Raw genomic sequence first — 17,775 nt, forward strand, 5'->3', positions numbered from 1 at the left:
TCTAAAACATAAATATGCTTTTTATTTATGTACCAGGCACTCATTAATAAAACAATGAATTTATAAAACCTTATTCTTACCTATTGTTTTGCATTCAAAGATTGAATGTGTTTGAGAATATCAAAATACGCAAGAGAAATTGTCACACGAATTATAAATAAATAAAAGCAATAAGAAGATTGCACAATCGCTAACAGATATGGATAGCAGAGCTAATATTCAGCTAACATATTCGGAAACAAATGCATTTGTTAGATCTAACAGTCTGTATACAGATTCGATAATCCATGTATGTCATACTGCCAACCAAAACAACACCTGTAAAAGGTAGCATAGAAGGAGACAAAATGACACAAATGTAATTGCATAAACAGGATAAAACATACAAGGAATAATAGATTACTTTTTCAAACTAGCCGAAGAAATTTTTTACTTATAGTAGTAGTAGGAGTTTACCTTAATATTTTCATTTTTTCTCTCATGAACAAATTATTTCGCGCAGGGTTTATTTGATCTATCTTTTACACTTTTATTTTAATCTTCTTTCTGCACATTTTCCGTCTTGTTTACGAAAATTACGAAAGCAATATCACAAGGACGACAGCGCCATCTTAAGTAAATAAATCGTTTATTCAAATTGGCGCGAAAGTTACGAATCTGAAATACAAACAAAATTGGAACAAAAACACGGGCTCTGCGTTTTGCTCACACATTCTGCTCTCTGACATTTTCTTATTAGCTACATTTTCGCATTTTATCGTTTTTGTTTCGTACGTCCTTCGCAAATCACTTGATTGTAAAAAATTTTCAGCTCGTCTTCTATTGGAGTCAATCAGAATTTTAAGTGGTAGGGCAATTAAATCCGTAACAGAAATCAGTGAAGTAGTCATCGGGCGAGTTCCCATGAAAAGAGAAGTGCGCACATAAAAATTGGTACTATTAATGAACAGCTAGTGAAAAGAAACTTATGTTGTGATGATTAGTGAATGATTCAGTCTGATTTGTTATCTAAGTCCAACATAAAAAGAGCAAATAAGCGTTTCAGACGTAAATACGAACTAAATTTTAATCGGAAGCGGAAGTAAATGGATATTTAAAACGCAATAATAAAAAAATGTAGAGGATAATCAAGCCTAGTATGTAAAGCTGCAGCGCTGAGTTTCAAGATTTTTTACCAGGAAGTTTAATGCGATAAATATATACTTATATGTATATGTAAATATATATGAATGTACACAGTTACTTTGAGGAACTGGGAGGCTGACACAACGACAACTGCTGTCCGCGTCGACGCCCACAACATTTTAGCAGATTGTGCCAATTTGTCAACTTGTTGCCTACTTAAGGTGCTTATATACTCGTAGTACATCTAACTGTGTTTAAAGAAATTATTGACGAAAACTAACATTAGTTAGATTTTATTAAGTTAAAGAATTATTAAATAAAATAACTTCTGTACAACGGCTGCTGAAATATTGCTGCTGTATGTTCTGCTGTATACACGCATACATATGTCCGTACATATGTTGGTAGGCGAACGTGTGACACAGCACCTGCTATAATCCACAATCGACAGTGACAAGGCCGTTTTGTACAATGCGTGCAATCAACGTTATCAAATATTAAAAAGTAAAAACTTTCATAGCAATAAATCACCTGACTGACAACTAGGTCGCTGTGAGATAGCACAACACGTCAACTACCGTTGGCGCAACGCCGCCTCAAAATGACCCTTGATCGACCGTTGTTTCCCATCGATCCGCTGCCGACGTCCGCTGCAACTGCATCGTTGACAACGTCATCACCACTGTCTACATGGCACATACTAAGCACCGGCAAACTAACCAAACGCAACGCATTCCTTTTGGCTACGCGCGCTTTACGTTTGCTACAACTGAATTGGAAGGTAATCACTTCCGCAGCTGTGCTGACGCTATTAGCCATCATTTGGTACTACCCGGCATTTTTCTTTTTCTTCATATTCTTCATATATTCCTCGTTTCTAGTGATAGCAGGTGAGTGTAAAATATTTACTAGTATGTATGTAAGTATGTAGATTTACTATCAAAGCGTCTGTGCAACGCCCCAGTTGTTTAATTTTTGTTTAGTGTATCAATTTTCAGGCTTATCAGTCATATTACGTGGCATCAAATTGTACTTTTGTGCGGTTGCGCTTCTGCTCGTATATCACTTTCATAATCGAATCAAAAATATTTAAATTGAGTTGAAGTGATTGCTAGTTAACGGCATTTATTTCAACCACACATTCTTCAAACTGGAAAAATACATAATTTATTTAATTATATTCTTAATTCACAGCTGTGGCAGGCACAGTATACGTGCACTACATATTTACGAGCACAGAGACGCCGCCACCGAAACGTGAACCAACAAACATTCTTTACAATGCAACGAAGTAAGTGCAAATTTTACCAAAAAAACATTTAGTATGTTCTATATGTCTATATTTATTTTGTATTTTTTTAAATTCAAGGAGCAGCATTTTCGACCTGCCCATTCCCATTAAGAATGCATCAAATTTACCACTTATCTTTGGAAAAACTGTGGACTTGCAGCTGCAGCAGATTATTGAATATGTCCTACGCGACTTTATGACCCATTGGCTGGGGTATGTTCCATGCTAATATTTGCGCATACCAATGGTTGACACATGTTAACAGCGTGACTATGTGTTCCATTGGTGCCACATTTCTTTAAACAATAATGGCATGACTCAATCTTTAAATGAGCTTCTTTAAATATTGCGCTGTGCTTATCATATACCTTTGTTCCATATGTCACCTGCTTTGTTTCAAGTAAATTTAATGTATACATATTTGTAATTTTACACTTTACCCCCTTTAGTCACGTGGTAACTCAACCGAAATTGATGAACGATATTGTGCGCGAAGACTTTTGGAATGCGATACAAAAGTTACACAATCGTGGCTTGAAAATTGATGCAGCTAAGATTATAGCTGTGGATATGGTGAATCGTGTCACGGTGCATTTAGAGAAAATACGGATAGCGGAAGCAAGAACGTAAGTTTTATATTTCTTGTGTCAGAATGAGAATGAATTTATAGTGTTTATATTATGACTAAATTCTATTAGATTTGTATACCTGAACAAGGTTTTTATGCCCAGAAGTAAACGTAGAATATATATACTATTATAGCTTCGGTGCAACTGAAGTTAATGCTTTCTCATGTTCACTCAACTTTTATGTACGCTTAACCTTAAAAATTAATTTTAATAAGCTTAACTTTTCATCCTTATTAGCGCTGAAACCGGCAATCCACTTGTGTTCTCCACCAATTCGTATCTGGTGGATGAGGATACGGAATTAAAGTTTCTGCGCAGGCTTAGTGAAATTATGATAATTCTTTTACTGCCACGCGGCTACTCACTACCACCGCTTAAAGTGCTACTTAGCGAGATACTCTCTTATAAAAGTTTGTATAAATTGCTGTTAAATCTTTTTTATTGTTTATTAACATTTTCCATTGCATTTGCAGTATTCTTTCCATTGATAAAAATGCTCACATCACCGGATTACATCAATCAGAAAATTGTACAAAATATCGAGACACGCCTTGCAGCGGCTGCCATTAGTAAACGCAGTTACGAGTATGCAGCAAGCTTTGAAGACTTCTTAAAAATCATAAACAATGCAGGCAATTTGGAGGAGTTGTCGTTAATACGGAAGAGTATAGTAAATGATCTGATGCATGCGACAACAATACAAAATTTACAACGTGCCAAAGGTGTGTGGCTGGTTGAGTGATTATAAATATTTATTTATTTTAATTTTTTTATTTTTATACAAATTTTATTATTTATTAAAAAATTAAAAATATTTTTTTATTATTTTTTTTTAATTTTTTTAAATTTTTTTTTTTTTAATTTTTTAAATATTTTTTTTTAATATTTTTTTTTGTACTATTTTTTTAAATATTTTTTTTTAAATTTTTTAATACATAATTTTTTTTTTCATAATTTTTTGTTTTTATACATACTAATAATGATTTAATTTTAGGACTTGATCCCGACACCGACGATCACAGTCTGTCGAAATCGGAAATGAATGCCGCTGTGCGTTTGAAACGTTATGTGCAGCAGCTGACATTTGCCAAAGCGCAGTGTGAGAAAAATTTGTCCAAGTACGGTTGGAACGGCAACTATACCAGTGATGTGGTAAAATAATTTACAGTTTTATTACCACCTCACAAACGAATTGACAAAATTATTTAACTATTATAGGACTTATCACTCATTGAAGTCTTAAGCACCGCAGTTGGACGCCGTTACTTAACCCTATTTTTGGAACCGCTAAAGGCCAGTGCACTCGTTGGTTTTTATTTGGCCGTAGAGGAATTGAAACATTCGCATAAATCTGCTTGGCACCAATTGGGTACGGAAATTTTCTACACTTACATACGCGTGCCAAAGCCCGAAATCCAGATAGACAAACATGAACGCAAACTTATAGAAACATTTCTGCTCGGCGACACGGGTCCCGATATATTTTATGACATACAAAAGAATATCTTAAAAAGCTTAGAAGAAAAGTATTACGCCTCATTTGTGCTGAGCGAACAATATCGGCAACTGCGTGAGGCGCTCAACTCGGAAGATTTTAAAGATCCCACCTTATTGCTGCGTACAATCAACGGTAGCGATGCTGCAGCGGACGAGTCAAATACTGCACTTGAGGGTGTAGACGGTGCTAATACAACATTGGATGTGGCAGCGCATACGTCGTATGCGCGTCGCAAGCTCGAACAGCTGCAGGAGCGCATAGATAAGAAGAGTCAAGCTTTGGATGCGCTGAAATGTTCGGTGAAGCCTGAGTCCAAGGTGTTGCAGATATTGGAGAAGGAGATGGAGTGGTTGAAAAATGAAAAACGACAAACGGAGACGCATCTGAAACGTACGGATGCATGGACTGAGCATTTGGGCAAGTGGAAGGCGACGCTGCAAAGCGTGGAGGTAGGCCTGGTATAAGTAAACGCTTTCGTTATTTTTTATTAATTTTGTGCCACAAAATTTAATTATTAAAAAAATTATAATTTTTATATATTTTTTAATCAAATATATAATTTTTATATTTTTTTTAAATAAAAAAATTGATAATTTTTTATATACTTTTTTATAAAAAAATTGATAATTTGTTATATTTATTTTTTAAACTAGTTTATTATATTTTGTTTAACAAAATTTTATTAAAAAAATTATAATTTTGAAATATTTTTTTAAATAAAAAAATTAATAATTTTTTATATTTTTTTTTTAATTAGTGCTATAAACCTTTTAAATAAATTTATATATCTTGTTTTATATAATTTTTCATATATTCTTTATTGTTTTTTTTAATTCCTTCTCTTAAAATTTTAAATTTCTTTTTATTTTTTTAATTTTTTTATATATGTACATATATATTTTTTACATATTTTTTTATTTTGTTAATATTTTTATTTTTTTAATATTGTTATTTGTTTTAATTTTTTTTAACTTTACTTTTTAATATATTATATATAAGATATTTTTACATATTTTTTATTTTTTTTTAATATTTTTATTTTTTTATTTTTTAATTTTTTATTATTTTTTTAAATTTTTATTTTTTTTTTTTAAAAATTTTTTTTATTTATTTTTTTTTACATTTTTTTAAAATTTTTTATATATATTTTTTTTTAAATTTTTTTTTTTTTTTTTTTTTTTTTTTATATTTTTTTTATTTTTTATATTTTTTAATATATTTTTTTACTTTTTTTATTACATATTTGTATACTCTTTTTAAATTTTTGTATATATTTTTTATTTTTTTTGTTACTAATTTCCAATGTGTACAACAACGTCTATATTCTAGATTTCTGACGAGAAAGAGTCTTTGCAATTTATGATACTAGTGCATGTTGATGAGGACATCAATATGCCGCGCTCTGCCGAAAACAGCAGCAGTTCAGGTAAGGCTGGTGGTCTGTATGCCCGCCCGGGTGCGATATCCAGTGGTTGGGTCGTGATGCGTTCATTAAATCAAGTGCATGTGAGTAGCAGGAAGAGGCCATCGATATTTATACTTGAATCCTCAATATTTTCTTTTCAGGAGTTACAACGCAAGCTTCGGCATGTAAATTCAAATATTAAATCGCTCGATCTGCCAACGAACTTCAAATTTTTCTTTCTGAAAAATGATCGCCACGCGCTCGAAAAGGCTAAAGGACAAATACAGAAATTTTTAAATGTAAATACAACTAGCACTGTTGTTGTTGTAAAATTAATTATTTAATTTTTTTCTTTTGAAACACCAGTTCATACTGGAGGACGATCATTTAAATGGCAGCGAAGCTATTTACAGCTTTCTCAGCCCCAGTTCGGAACATCTCAAACAGACGTTGCCCTCACCGAAAAAATCGAAATTCTCATTGTCCACTTTGTTCAAGAGTGACGCTGCGAAGGCCGGTGAATTAAGCAAGGCGAATGATCCCTTTTGGGGTTTACATCGTGATGATGAAGATATTTCGACTTATCTGGAGGGGGATCCCAGTGTGGACACAAAGCTTTTAGCTGATTTAGATAGCAAAGACTCCATAGCGGAACCATTATATGCTTTGCTGGGCGAAATTTTCGACATGGGTGGTGTTTTCAAGTGGTTGCGCAAGAGTTTGATATCGTTTGTGCAGATCACCTATGGCCGAACAATAAATAGGTAAGAAAATAAATGTGGAAAAATATTATACGAAAAAAAGCTATAAAATCCTTAACAAACGATCAGTTTCTAAGACATCTATCGGGTGATTTTTTAAGAGCTTGATAACTTTTTTTTAAAAAAAAACGCATAAAATTTGCAAAATCTCATCGGTTCTTTATTTGAAACGTTAGATTGGTTCATGACATTTACTTTTTGAAGATAATTTCATTTAAATGTTGACCGCGGTGGTCCATTCGGAAAGTCCAATTTTGGGCAACTTTTTCGAGCATTTCGGCCGGAATAGCCCGAATTTCTTCGGAAATGTTGTCTTCCAAAGCTGGAATAGTTGCTGGCTTATTTCTGTAGACTTTAGACTTGACGTAGCCCCACAAAAATAGTCTAAAGGCGTTAAATCGCATGATCTTGGTGGCCAACTTACGGGTCCATTTCTTGAGATGAATTGTTCTCCGAAGTTTTCCCTCAAAATGGCCATAGAATCGCGAGCTGTGTGGCATGTAGCGCCATCTTGTTGAAACCACATGAGTCAACATTTAAATGAAATTATCTTCAAAAAGTAAATGTCATGAACCAATCTAACGTTTCAAATAAAGAACCGATGAGATTTTGCAAATTTTATGCGTTTTTTTTAAAAAAAAGTTATCAAGCTCTTAAAAAATCACCCGATATATGTAATAGTATCCGATCTGAACAATTTCTCCAGAGATTTTGTTGCTTTGGAGGAATAATTGATGTAAAATGTCGTGAAGATATTTTGTCAAATAGAAAAGTTTTCCTTACAAGCATTTGATTTTGTTCGGCCTTTCTTCCAGACAAATTCGCGAATCGGTTGCCTATTTGTTTGAGGAATCGATGCTGCACTATTACTTCTCCGCCATATTAAAATCCTTTTGGCCCGGTGGCGTGCTGGCCTCTTCGTATCCCGTACGTTCGGACGACATCAAGGAAATGACACGCAACGCTGCCAAGGACTTGCTAATGGACCATATACCTGAGGTGCTGTGCAATCTAGTGGGCGCACAAACGGCTAAACATGGTGTGCTGAAAGTCTTTGAAGCGATGCAAAATCCCACATACAACAAGCAACTTTTTTATGTGAGTCCAAATGCAATTTTTCTTGTTTTCGTGAAACATTCTGTACTCCAATCACCTACAGGAATTGCTTGAAATTCTTATGATCGAATTTTTCCCCGAGATACGTCAGCTAAAACTGCCGGGTGCGAAATCGGCCGCACACCACAACACAACGGCGTCAGCGGGCTCAACCAACTACAGTCATGCCGCTACTACTTTGATCACATCGACAACAACAACAGCAGCTGCGGCGGCTGCAGCAGGCAGTGGTGGCAGTAGTAATAACAATCAGCTGCACACAACATACCAACAACCATACGAAAAGCCACAACCTTTGCAATTTCAACAACATCACTTCGCCAATGGTAAATAGTGTTTATAAGCAAAAGCAAAAGTGAAAACAAAGCAAAGAAACAAATTTAGCACCAAAGTAGTAAAAAAAAGAAAACAATTTTACAACCAAAATATACAACATTACTTCTAAGGGCATTATATATACGCAATATGTATGTATGTATGTATATACTAAGTGACCATATATGGCTTTAAACTTTTAGGTGGTAATATATTAAGAAAATGTGATTATTCAAAGCGCTTGGCTCCTTTTTACTGCATCTACACTCATTTATGTCAAAACCCGCTATTAAATCTCTTATATACATATGTATGTGTTTATAAACTAACGTTTTTTAGTGATAATTAATTAATTTCTATGAAATATGACAATTTTCTGTGCGAAGATATTATTTTTGATTTTTAACTGTAAATGTGACGATTTTTTTTTCAAGTTTTAAATATGTCTTGTGTATATTCTTTTGAATTTCTTTGTTGAAAATATTGTTTTTTTAATTTTATTTTGACTCATTAATTTATCCAATACAGGGTTGCAAATTTTTTAATTAAAAAAACTTGAATTAGATATTAAAATTTTCTATTTGGTTTTAAAAAATTGAAAGTTTAACATACATTTTATTATAAATTAAATTACAAATTTATTATAAATTTAATTTAATTTTAAAAATTAATTATAAATTTAATTTAATTTTAAACTTTCAATTCGGAATTAAAGTTTCAATTAGGAATTAAAAACTGAAAGTTCAGCACTAATATTGCAATTTGGAAATAAAAATAAAAATTTTATTTATATATGTACATACGTATACTTGCAACCAGGTAGTATTATTTTTTGCATTTTGCGCTTGGGATTCAAATTTTTAATTTTCAATACGGTAGTTGGGATTATTTTTTTTTAATCCGGTATGTGGGATAAATTTTTTTTATTGTTTTTTAAACCTGGATTTGAATTTTTTTAAATTTTTAATCCCGTATTTAGATTGAAAAATAAAGAAAAAATATCAAAATCTATTCAATTATTTTTTTAATGCATTATTTTCAACCCCGCGTATATTTAATTTATTTCTCGTTTTTAAATCCGGTATTTGGCATTAAATATTTTCAATCTAGTAAAAAATTTAAATTTATTTTTAATTAAAATTTTCGGGATTATAAAAACAAAAATTGTCGCTAAAATTGAATTGGACATTTTATCAAAATTGTAAATAAAAATTTAAAATTTAATAATATACTTATAATTAAATTATTTTGTTTTTCAATTCGGTATTTGGGATTGAAAAAAATTGTTTGGGATTAAATTTTTTTAACTTTTCAGTATTTGGCATAATTTTTTATTTTATCTGATACTTGAGATTAAAAATTTGTTTTTAGTTTTCAAATCCAGTATTTGGGATTAAATATTTTCACTCCTGTACTTGTGGTAAAATTTTGAATTTTTTTTTGGGTGAAATTTTGAAAATTATTTTTCTTAGATTTTCGTAATTACAAAAACAAAAATTTTTTGCTGAAATTGAATTGAAAATTTTATTTTTAATTCCAAAATTGAAAACAAAAATTTCAAATTTAATAATATACTTGTAATTAACATATTTTATTATTCAATTCGGTATTTGGAACATTTTTTTAATCCGATATTTTGGAAAATTTGTTTTTAACCCGGCATTCGGGATTAAAAAATTAAAAATAAATGTTTGGCATTAAAATTTGTTTGTCCCGATATTGGAATTATTTTTTTATGTTTAATCAGGTATTTTGGATTAAAAATTTATTTTTAAATTTTTTATTTAAATTAATTTTCAAATTTCTAATCCGAATTAAAATTTTTTTATGAAAAATTTATAAATAAAATTTATAATAATATCAAAAATAAAATAAATAAATAAAAATAAAAATATATTCTTAATTCGAATTAGAAATTAGAATTATTTTAAATAAAAATTTATAAATAAATATAAAAAATTAAATAAAACATTTTTTTGTTAAAAATAAATTTTTTTTCCGAATTAAAAACTTTTCTTAAAAAAAAAACAAATTTATATAAAAAACTAAAATCAACTTTTTATTACAAATAAAATTTCAATTCAGGTTAAAATTTCGAAAATTATTTTTAATTCAGTTTTTTGTGATTAAAAAATAAAATAAAATTTAAATTTAAATATTTTTATCAATTATATGCAACCCTGTTCTAATAAAATAATAACCAGTATTAGTTTCGAATAATAATGAAATATGCACAAAAAAAAAATGACATTCCAAAGTATATTTGTGTATGTAAAAGTAAAAATTCGAAAAACACAAAACACAACATTAACTGTAATTATTTGTAATTGCATGCAAAAAGCAAGTACTCATTATAGTAAATTATAGCAAAAGGATATTATATGAAATACATATGTATGTTTTAGCGTAATAGTTAAGTTTCTAAGTGATTTTGTTAAAAAAGTGGGGAGGGATTGTGATTTCCAGAAATGTCTTTTACACACAAATAAAACACACAACTACAAATATTAGCTAATAGAGTTTTTGAAATATATATTTATATGTATGTGTATGTTTGACAGTTACCGAATGTAGCCACCAACTCGAATTAAAGCAAATAGCAATAAAAAGGAAATAGCAAAATTAAAAATAAAACATAGCGAAAGGAAAGTTAACGCAAAAGTTGCCGAAAGGGAACACAAAATATATGTAAACACACATACAAACAAATCTATGTATACATGTACACAAAACAATAATTGAAATATATATATATACATACATGTGAGTTCTTCTTTTTCAAAATCCATAATGTCTGTATGTATTTGCATGTTCAAAAGACAAAACGTTATTCAAAATTCAATAGAAAGCCAACGGCATACATCACCCGTTATGTACCATTGTATGTACATAAATAAAGAATAAAAAAGCAACCAACACATTTATGTAACATTTTACGAAAAACTCGTTGTTTTATTTTGATCTCAGTACTCGATTAACAAACACTTAAAAAAAGTGGCAAAAAATTATGTACATACATATACATATGTATAGTAGTACATAGTATGTGTTTAGCGTGAGTGTTACTTAATAATATTTATTTTTGGTGTTTTCACGGCGTAACTACAAAATTTTTCGAATTACTTATACAATTTCCAACGCCTGCCATCATTTATCTGAGTCTACACCCACATCGAGGAAGCTATCAATTAAACGCAACGTCAGAGATACACCCCAGCAAAGACACGCCATATTTAGAATTTTTTCTTCGAAAAACCGAAATTGCAAGCCAGGCGCCTGAAACTGTGAATAGAGTTTATACTGATCAGATACTGTGACAGCCAAAAATCGGTCATTTTGAAGCGAAAGATGCACCTTGCTCTAGATGTTTCGTTGGACCATGATCTTGGCTTGGCACAAAAATCACCCCACGCACCGAATTTCTAACCGCTAGTCGCTGATGAGTCGCAACAAAATCGATCCATTTAAGATTCTGGTCGTGGTGGAATCGCGGTGAGCCGGCGCAAGAAGAAGATTTTGCTAGGTTTTGATGCTAGTTCTGTCGTTTTTGACCATCAATTCTTGATCGATCATCAACTATGAGTCAGAAGTGGACAAGTGGATCGTTTAAGGGAGCCATTGTTGGTATGATCCAAAGTAATAAGTCAAGGCCATAAATATGTAAGACCACTAGGGTCACCAGGGAAAGGTAGAAAGCTGCTGCGCTGAAAGAACAACATCATCCATCCAACGATGCTTTCGTTGAAATCGACTCCTATAGAAAACATCAAGGTTATGGAAGAATTATACGCAAGCAGACTCGTGAAACTTAAGGGATATTGTAAGAACTAAGTCGATGAGTATTTAGACAGACTCGCTAGCTGGAAGGTAAAGTAAAATGTCTTTATCACATACAGCTCCGATTTTTGGACCAATTTTTTTGTTTCTTAGGTAACGAATTAATTTTGAAGCCATATTTCTATATATAAACTCACCCAGAAATGCGCCAGCACATTAATATCGAACATAGTTCTAATCTCAGTCTCGGTGTGTTCAAGAATTGGATGACAGGGCATAATACCAGCTATACTCTAGGGCGAGCTCCTTGCCAGTGCCATGTCCAGTGCTGGTGATCAGTACAGTTTGGCCTTTGATATCGATTTCTTGTGGCACAAATGTCTTAACTATCGACTGGATTAACGCAACCCAGAACTTAAATATCAGCAGTGCTATGTCAAACACCAAGGAAATATCAATGCTGCTGTTATTGCTATTGCCGGAGCTATTGGCGCTGTGGAGGAAGAAAAAGAAAAAAATGTAAAATTATCGTGTGCTAAGGTAGAACTCAGAGCTCGAAAAAATAAGACTGATCATATAAACCATACAGAGAGGTTTCAAACTAGATCCTCTCATAAATAAATAGAGAACTCCAATGTTCACAAAAGGAGAAAAACTGTTTTTTAAGCATCTGGTTTTCTGTGGGACAACATTTCAAGCTCCTTAAATACAGCTGCAAGCGAAACCATTTGTATACGGAAAGTTCAAAAGAACAACTGGTACGTTAATGACTATCGTGTTGCAGAGGAGAGAAAGCGGACAGTCTACGTCGCAATTTTGCGATCAACCACAACACGAGTAAAGTGGGATAGATAGCGAGACTAAAAAAACAGAGGCCGAAATGTGTAAGTATGAAGAGCTTTAGAAGCTGACCACAGGGTTAATACGAAATGATGCAGCGACTAACGGAAGGTTTCAAGACCGAAGCATACTCTTGTAGGGCCCAGAAAGGTGATCTAGTGGTTGATGTTCAGAGCATACTGAAGTTATGGAGAAAATACTTCACTAGGCCTCTTTAATATCGCTTAAAAGGTCTTATCGAGCGTAGTGTGTGAAAGACTGAAGCCCAACGTCAGCAAACTGCTTGGACTTTATCAGTGTGGCTTTTGATCTGGAAAATCTACTATCTACTGCTATCGATCAGATTTTAACGATGCGTCAAACATTGGAAAAGACTCGCGAAAAGAAGAACTACGCCACCACCTCTTCTTCGATTTTAAATTCGCCTTCGAAAGAATGAAAAGGAACTGCCTCTATAACGCTATGTCTGAACTTTGTTTCCCGAAAAGCTAATACGGCTGTATAAGCTGACGTTGTGTATCACCAAAAGCTTCCGTCAGGATCGGGAAGGACCTCTCCAACAGTTCGAAACCAAGGGAGGTTTTACACAAAGAGAGACAAACTCTACAAGTCTCAGATTATTTCCGTACTGTTATATGGTGCGAAGGTGTAGACAATGACATCATCTGATGAGCAGCCTTAGAAGTTTTCGGAAGAAAGGCTTTATGAAAAATGTATGGTCCTTTGCGCGTTGGCGATGGCGAATACTGCAATCGATAAGACGTACGCGGTATAAGGCGACATTTACATAGTTCACAGCGGCTTCGCTGGCAAGGTCATGTTGTCATGATGGAAGAGAACACTCAGCTTTGAAGGTTTTAGATTTAGTGATCGCTGGTAGAAGCAGAGAAAGATTATAATAATATGTAATATTATAAAATGATTATAAAATAATGCTGATAAAATTTTCTACAGCCATAAAAAGCTGTTGGTTTTTAAATGACATGCCACAATTTTGTGAAAACCACGTTTAAGCCAGTAAGCCACGTGCAAATATTGACCGTTAATATACTCAATGTCATTTTAATTACATAATCTAGAAGTGTACCCACATGTAAAGCTTATCAGTATTTATAATTTAATTGCTTGTAAAAGCGTTTTTTTGTTTTTTATGTCATTGAGGAAAGTTGTTACGATGATTTGAAGGGTAAAATGGAGAAAAATGGTTTTGTTTTTTTATTCATTTAGAAGAGAACAAATATAATCAATTATTCCACTTATACATATGTACACTGCACTGGTCGCTAGGGCCTTCGGCTTAATTAATTTTTACAGATTAAATAATTACAATTGCAGTACTTAAGTCTAAGGCAAATTAATGATTAGTTTGATCTATAGTTACCTGTATATTAAATATTTAATTTGCGTATTCGCAAATATTTTACAAAAGTTGAATTTTTTTGTCATCTGTCCGAACGACTGAGTCAGATGGTTTGTTGTTACGAAAAATCAAGACTATTTGCTTTGTACGTTTGCGCAGTCATCGAGAATATGAGGTATTGTGAAATCTTCCGAACCACATAAGGTGCGTATGGGTTTGTTTCTACTATTATGAATGTTTTTATATTCTTCAAGGTGATGGAGGAAATGATTTTTTCTATTGTCTAGGGGACATAGAGAATAAGAGGGAAATGGGTGTGTAATTCGCAATGTGGGAAGAAGGTTTATTAGGTTTAAGGATGGGAATGAACGAGGGCAAGACGAAATATCTCCTGTCATCAAACGAACAGACTTCGAAGTTGTAGATAATTTCGTCTTTCTTGGAACCAGCATCAATACCAACAACAACTTCAGCCCCGAAATCCAACGCAGGATATCTTTTGCCAACAGGTGCTCCTTCGGACTGAGTAGGCAATTGAGAAGTAAAGTCCTCTCTGGACGAACAAAAACAAAACTCGATAAGTCACTCATTATTCTTGTCCTGCTATATGGTGCAGTGGCATGGACGATGACAACATCTCATGAGTCGACGTTGCGAGTTTTCTAGAGAAAAGTTCTGCGAAAGATTTATGGTCCTTTGCGCGTTGGCCACGGCAAATATCGCATTCGATGGAAAGATGAACTGTTTGAGATATACAACGACATTGACATAGTTCAGCGAATTAAAAGACAGCGGTTACGCTGGTTAGCTTATATCGTCCGAATGGACGAAAACACTCCCGCATTGAAAATATTCGACGCAGTACCCGCCGGGGGAAGCAGAGGAAGAGGAAGACCTCCACTCCGTTGGAAGGACCAGGTGGAGAAGGACTTGGCTTCGCTTGGAATATCCAATTGGCGCCACCTTGCGAAAAGAAAGAAACGACTGGCGCGCTGCTGTTAACTCGGCTAAACCCGCCTAAGCAGTTTCTACGCCAGTAAAGAAGAAGAAGCTGAGAGCTTACACGAAGACCGTGAAAAGTCGATTCGGCGCCATTCGCAGTAACTTGGACTGACGTATGGAACGACTTGGAACATTTTACGTTGAAATCTTAAATTGAAAACGTACCAAATATAGTTTTTAGTTTTACAAGAACTGAAGCCGCTCGACCTTCCCAAGTTAACTCGCTTCGCTCTATAGCCTCTTGATAAGTTCCAAGAAAATCCGACATTTTCGAGCAAAATTTTGTTCAGCGAAGAGGCTCATTTCTAGCTCAATGGGTATGTAAACAAGCAAAATTGCCGCTTTTGTGACGAAGAGCAACCTGAAGATGTTTAAGAGCTGCTATTTTATTCAGAAAAAACAACGGTTTGGTGTGGTTTGTGGGCCGGTGGAAATATCGGTTCACATAAAATCCCAAAGAATGTTCTTGCGAATGATAATAAACATTCCTCAATAAATTTAGAGTTTCTGTGCTTTATCTTTAAAAAAGTAAGGAGCCCGAAATGGATCACCCATTATATGTAAACGCTTGTTCTAATTTTACCCACGCATTCATATTTGCGTATTTTTAAATAATTATTTATTATGCACGCCATTAGCCATAATTTGCAACTGCTTGGATTCTCAAGTTCTTAGTTTTTATATAAACAAAATTCTTTGCATATGTTGTTCATAACACTGAAACACCGGTCACTGGCATTAATAATACTCATACGCCCTGGACACTATAAAACAAAATACACACACTCACTCACCTCACAGAATTCGACGGTTGCACCATTTTAAATGCAGTTCAGTTCAGTTGTGCTCAGGCAGCGGCCGTTGTCAGCGCTGTCGGCGTACGCTGTTGCAGCGGCGTCGTTTTTGAATCACATAAGTCACTGTCAGCGGTGCTGCCGTTGTGTTGCGCGCGCTGTTTGAAAAACAAAGCAAAAACTGTTTAAAATTGAAATATTTCATACATATGTACATATCATATACATATGTATATGTATGATTTTGCTATTTAGCGTTCATAGGCGATGTTTTACATTTAGCATTCCGTTTCGCGGTGTTTTCTAATCGGAACGCACAAGTTTATTAGATAAAGCCCGTAAAAAGCGGGATACTACAAATATGCGTGTGTATTAGGGTGGCCTAAAAACGTTTAATTTTTTTCCTAGATATCGTGTCATCAATTTAATAACATAATAAAATATTTTTAATACTTCCAATGATGATGTATGATAGTCTTTATTTTTTAATCGGGAAATCAAAAATCAGTACTAATATTAGAAACAAACATTTTAACAAAATTTTTTTATCATCTCGGTCGAAATTTTCATAGTATATTTGTAAAAAAATAAAATTTTTTTGAACCACCCTAGCGTGTGTGCATATGTAACGTTCTTTTAGTTTTACTTTCTCTTACAAAATTACAAATAAATGTCGCCAGTTGATAAAAGCAGCGACTATCGCATTGGTTCACGATCGTAAAGACACGTAGACGCGGAGATAAGAAATTCGAAATGTGTATTTGTTGACGCTAATAAGTAAGTAACTTACAGTGCACTTTGTCTTTCATACAAATATTTTATATATTTACTATTTTATATGCTCTGTTATGTATATGAAATTGCTGAACCGGCCAACATTTGTCTGTATTGCCTTTTTGACTCATTATTAAAAATATACTTTTGTGCACAGCCGATCATGATACTGCGATCGCTTTCTGAGGCTTATCACTCATCTGTAAATGGTTCCAATCACCGAAAGTTCTATTGGAACAGTACCATGGCTTTTTGCGCTACACTATTGTCACGAAATCTCCATGTAAAGCCATAACAATGTTATCGAGTTGAATTTATACAAGAGAGTAAGAGGATAACTTATTACAGTGGTATAAATGCTATAAAAATGTGATATTTCAATGGTACCAAATTTTGTTTTTCATAGGTTTGACCAGATTTGCAATATGGCTTATATCATAAATTACTCTCAACATGCTAAGCTCGGGTGCAACCGAAAATTTTATACTCTTGCAACTTGGAAATCTATCCAGCATAAAGTCACCTGGAAGTACGAAAATTTTTGTATTAGGTGTATTGCAGCTCAGAGAGTAATTAACCCAATTCAACCCATTTTGGATACACAGAGACGCTATTGTCAGGAAAGGTTTCTGTATGAATTTCAATTGTATATCTCACACATTAATCGATATTTTCGGTCAAAAGTCAACTACACAAGATGCATTCCAAAGTAAACAGGACTTTAAAAAAAAAAAAAAAACAGAACAAAAGGTTTTTTCGGCAAAATCAAGTTAGCTCAATAGTTTCCTTCTGCTTCAATACAGCATTTTGCATGGTCCAAAAGCATGTCGAACGAATGTTTTAGCTCGTTGGCCGGTATGGCTGCCAGTATGCCGGTACAAGCCTTTTGAATGCCCTCTACGTCTGCATAACGCTTCCTTTGATAGGAAAATGCATTCTTCCGAAAAAGAAGAAGGCGCACGGTGCCATTTCAGGTGAATACGGGGAGTGGTTAGTGGTTAAAATGTGATTTTTGGTCAAATAATCGGTCCCAAGCCTTGAATCGAACGTTGGATAATGAGCAATTTTTAGTCGTCAGTCAATTTGGG

General features: G+C 33.4%; 2 protein-coding genes and 1 long non-coding RNA gene across 3 annotated transcripts; 2 read left to right on the forward strand and 1 right to left on the reverse strand.

Annotated features, from left to right (window-relative positions):
• The first annotated feature begins 793 nt into the window (after nt 1-793).
• Nucleotides 794-8,449, forward strand: LOC120774937 (sorting nexin-25). The gene is made up of 13 exons (XM_040104817.1): nt 794-2,015; nt 2,320-2,416; nt 2,495-2,629; nt 2,866-3,042; nt 3,283-3,455; nt 3,519-3,767; nt 4,040-4,197; nt 4,264-4,992; nt 5,873-6,049; nt 6,110-6,247; nt 6,315-6,712; nt 7,525-7,807; nt 7,869-8,449. Exons 1-13 carry the CDS (start codon nt 1,727-1,729, stop codon nt 8,157-8,159), a joined length of 3,294 nt encoding a protein of 1,097 aa, XP_039960751.1. The 5' UTR covers nt 794-1,726; the 3' UTR covers nt 8,160-8,449.
• A 3,451-nt stretch (nt 8,450-11,900) lies between these two features.
• On the reverse strand, nt 11,901-15,998 carry LOC120775773 (17-beta-hydroxysteroid dehydrogenase 13-like). The gene is made up of 3 exons (XM_040106105.1): nt 15,914-15,998; nt 12,115-12,410; nt 11,901-12,000 (listed from the first exon to the last, which is right to left on the reverse strand). Exons 1-2 carry the CDS (start codon nt 15,937-15,939, stop codon nt 12,173-12,175), a joined length of 264 nt encoding a protein of 87 aa, XP_039962039.1. The 5' UTR covers nt 15,940-15,998; the 3' UTR covers nt 11,901-12,000; nt 12,115-12,172.
• A 600-nt stretch (nt 15,999-16,598) lies between these two features.
• LOC120776173 lies at nt 16,599-17,321 on the forward strand. The gene is made up of 3 exons (XR_005705397.1): nt 16,599-16,690; nt 16,845-17,013; nt 17,094-17,321. It is a non-coding gene; the product is annotated as an uncharacterized LOC120776173 (long non-coding RNA).
• The last annotated feature ends 454 nt before the right edge of the window (nt 17,322-17,775 follow it).

This window comes from Bactrocera tryoni, chromosome 4 (genome assembly GCF_016617805.1).
Source record: "Bactrocera tryoni isolate S06 chromosome 4, CSIRO_BtryS06_freeze2, whole genome shotgun sequence".
Lineage (NCBI taxonomy): Eukaryota > Metazoa > Arthropoda > Insecta > Diptera > Tephritidae > Bactrocera > Bactrocera tryoni.